General features: G+C 41.2%; 1 protein-coding gene across 1 annotated transcript; it reads right to left on the reverse strand.

Annotated features, from left to right (window-relative positions):
• Window positions 1-5968: 5968 nt before the first annotated feature.
• On the reverse strand, window positions 5969-8125 carry LOC147960559 (uncharacterized). The gene has a single exon (XM_087537606.1). It carries the CDS (start codon window positions 7885-7887, stop codon window positions 7285-7287), a length of 603 nt encoding a protein of 200 aa, XP_087393732.1. The 5' UTR covers window positions 7888-8125; the 3' UTR covers window positions 5969-7284.
• Window positions 8126-8544: the final 419 nt, after the last annotated feature.

Genomic DNA, 8544 nt, shown 5'->3' on the forward strand with positions numbered 1-8544 from the left:
TCCTGGTTACAAAAATGTTCATGATTTTTTTTGCGAATTGAAAATATGTTCACGAGTGCAGAGAATGTTCACGAATTAAAAAGTCACTATTTCGAAAAATTCTTCATGAATTTCAAAAAATGTTCATGAATACAAAAAATGTAAATGATTTCAAAAAACTGTATGAATTTATAAAAAATAATTTCGCAATTTCAAAAAAATGTTCATTATTTTCAAAAATATTCAGAATTTTAAAAATGTTCATGAATTCAGAACTATAAAATAAAAAAGGAACAATAAAAAGGAAACAAAAACAAAAAAAGAAAACAGAAAAAGAAACATAAACGAAAAAGAAAAAAGAAAAAGGAAACATAGTGCCATATTCCACGCACTGGGCGGATCCTATTCCCCACACGCCAGAGCTATATCTCGCATATAACAAGTTGGCCTCGCCTGAAACTTTTTTTGGTAACTACAGTATACTAGGCAGGCCTAGTACCGAAGCACTATTTTTCATGTTTTTTTCTGTTTTCTTATATTTTTCAGTATTTCTTTTAGTTTTTTATTTTTCTTCGGGTGTCTCTCAGTTTCTTTGTATTTATTTTTTTGATGATTCTCATTTTGACTTTTTCCTTTTCCTTTTCTTTATTTCTTTCATGGTTTTCTTTGATTTTGAACACAAGTCTACATTTACATGCTTACCATTTTTCAAATACGTGATATACATTATTTTTTCCATGCAAATAAAGATTTTAATATACATTTATGATTTTTAAATACCGAATTAACATTTTTACAAATATATGTTTTGAGGTCTAAATTATTTTCAGATAGATTGTATGTTTTTTGTTACAGGGGAAACATTTTTATACTTGTTTAATATTTTTTATGCATGATCCACATTTTTCTGATGTATGTTTTGATGTCTATATTTTAAATACATGTTGTACATTTTTTTCTACATCAAAACATTTTTTCTATACACGTTGTATATTTATTGTCTACATCGAAAACATTTTCTATGCACGTATAACGTTTTTTTCAGATATATGTTGTGATGTCTAATTTTTGTAAAAATGTTACATAAAGAGATTTTTATAGTATATATGTTTGGAACATATCAAAATATATATGAAAAAGGTAAAAAAGGAAAGAATTAAAAAAAACATATGAAAATACAAGACCTCTAACCCGCTAGGCCAGCCCATTGTCTCCCGCGGCAGGCGAGATGTTTGGTCTCACACTAAGCCATATATAGCGAAATCACCAATTCAGAAGTACTCCTTTGAAAGATCACTCCCACCACTTCGCGACCTGAGTGTTTTTGCTTTTTTCACGCATCCGTTTATTCAAAACGTCTTATCTTTTAAACCGTATATCCAAATCTCGAACCGTTTTCACCATTGGATTCATTGCATCGAGATCTTCAAAACTAGACACCATTTTGATATGTTTTGACGAACTTTTTTTAGAAAAAAACAGACAAAAAACCGAACGAAGAAATCGAACCGGGAGCACGTTTTTTTCTTTCCGAAAGAGGAATGGCCCCACCTCTCGCGAAAGCACAACGTGTCTTTCCTGGAAGAAAAAAAATCAGAAAACACGTTTTTTTTTCCGTTTTCGAGATGGACGACCGTGCCTCTCGCGAAAGCACAACCGTTCCTCTCGCGGAAACAAAACCGCGCCTCTCGCGAAAGAAGAAAAAAACACAGAAAACACGTTTTTTTTTCTGTTTCCGGGAGGCATGAACGTGCCTCTCACGGAAGAAAAAATATGTTTTTTCACGCAATTTTATTTTAAAATTTTTTGGTTCAAAAGCTAAGGAAGACGGTGAAAAACCGAAAGGTCGAAAAACCCGAAAAAACCGTTTAAAAAGCCAAAAATGCGTGCGGAGAAATAAAAAAAAAACAAAACCCAGAGGGAGCGCCTAGAGCGCGACACGTGGCGGTAGCTGAGAACGCGCTCTGAGCCCACCCCCAAGTGATCATTGGTAGACTCCCAAAGGAGCGCTCGCCAACTAGTTGCTCTTCCCCGCCTAGGTCTAGGAATAGTGAGACCTCCTATGTGACGCTCGCTTGCGAATGAGGGACCTTTGCATGGGCGCGCACCTGCTGGGCCGGTCCACTCTGCCCGCAAACGATTTTTTATTTCGTTTTCTCTTTGTTGTTTACTTGGTTTACTGTAGTGTTGAGTTTTGTGGCAGCACATACCACTGTTTAAAAAATCTTCCGATTCAACGATTAATCGTTCGACTTATCACTGCTTGTGGGGTGATCGATAAGATTATGCCTTATCTTCATCATTTATCATTTGGGCCGATTTATCGCCAAGCGATTTATCGGGAATCTACGAGTAAATCAGGCCTATTCCTAGCATTATGTTTGCAAAAGCTATGCTTATTTGTGTTTTGTCGACCTTGTTATGCAATATGTACTATTGTCCTATTTTGTTTGTTATTATACGAGGATTCAAAGGCTAGGAATCAAGGTAACACTTACGCACAATATTTTCTGGTGTTGAATATAGCATATTTTAGTGTTGGGAACCCGGGATTTGCAAAAAATGACCGATTAATAGTCAATCAATAAAATCGTTTAATCGGCCTATTTCCGATTAATCTCTAATTCCCAGCTGTCCAAGACGCTAATGATAAGCGATATCCTTAATATTGGCACATACTATATAATCCGGTTTATTAGATCGGTCTGGTTTTTGGTCGGTTTTAATTTTGAACATTTTTAAAATAGGCATTGGACATTTTCTAACATCTGTTGAAAATTTTGTAATACACATTGAACATTTTCTTAATATACGATGATTTTTTTTGTATTATGTAATGAACTTTTTCTCATATGCGATGACTATTTTTGAAAATATATGAATATATATGTTGAACAATTTTCGTATACACATTGAACATTTTGTAGTATACGTTGAACACTTTTTACCAAACATGAAACATTTGTGTAATATACAATGATTTTTTTAAATACAGTGAACATTTGTGTATATGTTGTACATTTTCTAATATATGATAAACATTTTATAATGCATGATAAACTTTTTGTAGCATACCCTTAACTTTTTTTGAAAATTCTGAATTTATAAAAAAACGAATACAAAAAAGGTGTTTAAAGAAAATAAAGAAATAAGCAAAAAACAAAAAAGAAATTAGAAAAGTAAAGAAAACCAGTAAAAATAAAAAAAATAGAGGAAACCCGGTTAAGGGAACCACCTTTTTTTTTGAGTTGGTTAAGGGAACCACCTAGAAGGTTTCCAAAACCGGGTGCCCGCTCAAAGTGGGCCGGCCTCTTTTTTTTCCCTTTCTTCTTTTCTGAAATCTGTGTTTTTTTTAAAACTTGTGATCATTTCCCAAATCCTCGAATGTTTTTCAAATTTGTGAACTGTTTAAAAAACATGAACATTTTCTCAACGCTTATTTTGGTGACGAGCATGTTTTTTTGTCTCGGCGGCAACGTGAAACGGAGCGTGTATGTTTTTCAGCGCTTGTCTCGGCGGCGAGTCCAATTGGTCGTGGGTGCAAATATATTATGGGGTGGATCAGTTTGAGCTGACGAGTTCGATGGTGGTGGATTCTTGAGGGCAAGGAAGCTTTACCTTCTTATTTGGTTGTTCGTACACCAATTGACTAAACTAGGATTGGGCTAAATGTTGCCTGGGCGGAGCGCTCGCCTAGGACGCACAGAACAGAGGCTGGGCCTACGCGATTTGTGTAGCATGCGTGCAACGTTCTCTTCCATTTCGTCACGTTTAATTTTTATCTTTTCTCTATTCCTTCATGTAAAATACAAAGATATGTGTCAGATATACATCAAAACTTAATTTTTAAAACGTTCATCAACTTCCTAAAACATTGTCCACGTGTTTTGAAAATATATTGATGTACTTAAAAAAAGTGTGAAAAGATTTTTTCATAAGTGGTCCAAATTAAAAAAAAGTTCATGTGAATGAAAAGGTGACTGCGTACTTCTTTCAATTACATGATAGATTTTTTCAAAAAAAATTAATGGTTTTTGAAAACACAATGAGCATTTCCAAATACATGACGAACATTTCTTATAAACCATGATAAATGTTTTTTAAGATACATGATGAATTTATTAATAATAAAAGACATTATAAAAAATGATTTTTGAAAAATAAACATGATGGATTTTTTTCAAATACACCCTGAACACGTTTTTTGTAAAATACACGATGATTTGTTTAAGTGCATGATTGAGTATCTTTTTTATATAAGATGAACATTGTTGAAATACACGACCTTTTGATTTCTGAAAAATATTATGAACAATGTCTTAAATATAGAGGATGTTTTTCTAATACGCGAAATAGTTTTTTTCAACACAATGAACATTCTTTACGTGCACCCTTGAACAGTTAAAACCCAATATCGGATGCATATGTTTTAAATGCATGCTTAACCTTCTTTGAAAACACGATGAAAATTGAAAATACAAGATGAATACATTTTAGCCCCTTTTCAAATACACTATGAACATTTTTAAAAACCACGACTGACATTTTTGAAAAAAACACCATGCTCATTTTTTAAATACAAAGTGTTCAACACATTTTACAGGAAACGTTCTAAATTTTAAAAATATTTATGTAGTTAAAAGTAAAGTTAGAAACAAAATGAAAAACACGTAAAGAACAAGAAAAAGGAAAGGAGGAAAACGGAACAAATAAATAATGGAAAAACGAAAAATAGAAGTAGAAAATAAAAAAAGGGAACAAAGAAAAACCAACTACCAAAAAGCTGACGAACAGCTGACCCAAAAACAAAATTACAACCTGGCGCTGCTACCTGGCCTGACCTGTGTCCGCTAGAGTGCGAGTGCAGGGGCGAGATATAGCCTTTGTTGATGAGACTTTGTTAATTCTCATGTACTCCCTCCTTTTCTAAATATCTGTCTTTCTAGATATTTCAACAAGTGACTACATACGGAGCAAAATGAGTGAATCTACATTCTAAAATATGTCTACATACATCCGTATGTGGTAGCCATTTGAAATGTCTAGAAAGACAATTATTTAGGAACGGAGGGAGTAGATGAGAATTAGCAAATCCGCAAGAAAAAAGAAGAGCCAGAACCCCAGTGCATTGCATAATAATGACAATGAAACATGAGTATTAATAGGTTTCCCTTAAGAAAAAGAGTATTAATAGGTTCAGTGCTCAGGACAAGCCAGAGTTTTAGTTGCGCAGATTCCGAAGTCGCCGCCCAACACAAGGCAAACGACCTTCAACTAACTAGGATATAAGGTAGCAACTAGCTACAAATCAAGCTTCAATCAACACAGAACCAATTGGGGTTGTCCAGGAGCAGCTGGTGCCGATATTTCTGTCGCAGACTTCCACTGAGAGGATCAAGCCAGAAGATGCGAAGCAGTGCCCCATGGTGGAGGTCCAGTAATAGCAGGCAGCAAAGAAGCGCATTCATCTAGTGCCAAACACTCCTCAGACTCCGAAGCACAGAAGCACAGAGCGCAGTACAGAGAACATAACGTTTACTCTCCAGCCAGCATATCAGCTGGTGTTCTGTAAAGATGCAAGGGTATAAACGTGAAAATAATGTGTGACAAATTGCACTGTTTGTTTAGCAACTACACAATCAAAAAACAAGTGCTGAGAAATTACTGACTCACCACCGAAAAGGCAGGATATATCATCAACAGCTTGGCGCTTCAAAAGATTATCTCTGGTTAGAATTTTGTTATGAACCAGCATTTATAAGAGAACATGAATCTTAGGTGGAACCTGGATTCCAAAGAGCACCACCCCACCAAGATTTAATCCCAAAAGTTGAGGAAATAATAAAAATATTTCAGTGTAGCATCCAGATAAATTATATAAAAGTCTACAATACAATAAGTTACATAGCTTGTTTCATTTTCTGATTTCCATTTTGGTTACAAATAATTATATTTTGTAACAGAAAGATCTCAGTGTAGCATCCAGATAAATTATATAAAATACTACAATACAAGTTACACAACTTGTTCCATTTTGGTTGAGAATAATTATATTTTGAAACAAAATTTATTAGGGTAAGTTTCTTTCCATGTTGTAGTTGCATGTTTTTGTGCATAATTTTTTTTTCAAAACTTACAAACATGTATTTCCCCGAGCTCTAAAAATTATATGTACGCCCCAGATTCTAAAAGTCCTCTCTTGGGGCAGATCCTATATACTCTTCTTGTTCTTGCCAGCTAGGTGCATCGTCCTGGTTGGGCTGGACCATCACTGTCTTCAAGGCTTGAACCCTCCTTCCTATCAGTATAGGGAGTCCGCGGTCAGCTTCGTTCGACTCAACGAATTCTACAGTTTCGCTGTGAAAAGGAGTATTACGCTTCACACCAGCTGTACTTTTGCTGTTCAAGACTAGTTTCTGGTATCATCCCCTCGTTTTCATTCAACTGCCTACTTACGCTGATGTAAACGTTCGGATTTGGAAATAGTGCTAATGACATAGCAGTGCTATTTATTTATTTATTGCATCAAGAATGACTCCTTCATGCAGAAGTTGTTCAATCTGGCCCATCAGAGATAAGCAGGGAACAGGGGACACACTGAAATGTCTTCATCTTTTTCGGCCCCTTCATGACATCAATACCAGAAAAATCTGAGCCTTAATTTCCGATACTAGACAGATTTACTTAGCGATCCAATCAAAGCAGTATTACGGATTATGTGCAGGCAGCCAATCAAAAAACAGGAAAGATGCAAATTGAGGTTAAAATTCAGACTCATTTATCTGCCGTCTAGTTTTACCATTATTATCCTTTGTTTATTGTGCTACCATTTTTGCAAAACCCTTGTCACATCATAGGACGTACCGCTTTGGCTGAATCAAGGAACAGACCTACTATGCGGTACTATATATATGTCTAGGGGCTAGGGTTCTGCCCGGTCTTGGCCGTAGGCAGTAGGGGAAGGAGGGGGCTGGGCGTGGCGATGAGTGGCCGCGCCGGCGGCTGGGCGCCGTCGCGGGAGAGGAGGATGGCGGCGGCAGCGCAAGAGGCAGGGGGCGGCTAGGGTTCCGGCTCCTCTGGGAGCTGGGCAATAGAGATAATCTTCTTATTGCTTGATCTCAAACGATGTCTTACACGAGTATTTATAACTTTAGCCTAAGATAACTTGCCTAAGATAACTTGTGGGCCAAGCCCCTAATACTAATGCCCGGTGGGCCGCCGGCCATAACACTTCTCCCCGCCTGCACAAACAGCTCGTCCTCGAGCTGTAAGGTGGGGAAGCGCTTGTGGAACTCCTTGAGGTGATCAACCAGCGTCAAACACCTTCTCGACAGCCGGGGCGGTCAGGTCGGCGGCGACGGCGTCCTCCGAAATGTAGTCTGCAACCTCCAGGTAGAAGAGTCGCGGGCAGGCATGGCCGGGCGTGTAGGGCTCGTCGCAGTTGAAGCACAACCCTTGACGGCGACGCTCGAGGAGCTCGGCTGAGGTGAGCCGGCGGAACGGGCGTCCCGCGGTCGCGGCGAGGGGTGCCGCAGAAGCCTGCGTAGGACGACCCTGCGTGGAATCCGGCCCGGGTAGCGACCCAGCGGTCCGGGACGGTGAGTCCTGCTGGATGGCCACCGCGCGGTGCTCAAACGCGCGGGCATAGTACATGGCCGACTGGAGATCCTGGGGTCCGCGAAGCTCCACGTCGACGCGAATGTGATCCGGAAGTCCACCGACGAAGAGGTCGGCCCGCTGCTGCGCCGTTACGCCCGACGCATGGCACGCCAGGGCCTGGAAACGGTCGGCGAAGTCCTGCACCGTGGAGGTGAAGGGAAGGCGGCCGAGCTCCGCTAATCGGTTCCCGCGCACCGGAGGCCCAAAGCGAAGGAGGCAGAGCTCGCGGAAGCGCTCCCAAGGGGGCATGGCGCCCTCGTCCTGCTTGAGGGCGTAATACCAGGTCTGTGCCGCGCCGCGGAGGTGGTACGAGGCGAGCCAGGTACGCTCCGATGCGAGGGTGCGCTGCCCGCGAAAGAACTGGTCGCACTGATTGAGCCAGTTGAGGGGGTCCTCCGTGCCGTCATAGGTGGCGAAGTCGAGCTTGGCAAACCGCGGCGGTGTCTGTGCCGGAGCGCCGTGTCGAACTGGCTCGGAGGAGCGGAGCAGCGAGGCGGGTGGCGCCTAGTCGGAGTACTCCGGGTAGGGACCAGCGGAACCAGATGGCCCCCCGAACTGCGGGAACGGAGTTGGCTGTTCGGGGGCTGTGGTGTAGACCGACGAAGGTGAAGACCCAGCCGCCCACGCTGGAAGTGGCGACGGGGAGGCCGGGAACCGGACCTGATGAATCGGGAGGCCGGTTGGCGAGGGTGCCCCCGAGCTAGGCAGGGGCGGCGTCGATGGTTGTAGCGTCGGCGGCGGGGGGTGGACGGGGGCGTCGGTGGCCGCGGGGGAGGGTGGCTGCAAGTACCACAGAGGGGCCGCGGCCGGCGTGGTCCCGCCGGGGTGTCCCGCCTGGAATGGCAGCAGCGGCAGCCCAGTGCAAGCCGGCACGGAGAATGGCTACAGCGGTCCGGCGGCCGCCAC

Source organism: Triticum urartu, chromosome 7A, assembly GCF_056163025.1.
Source record: "Triticum urartu cultivar PI428250 chromosome 7A, HENAU_Tu73, whole genome shotgun sequence".
Lineage (NCBI taxonomy): Eukaryota > Viridiplantae > Streptophyta > Magnoliopsida > Poales > Poaceae > Triticum > Triticum urartu.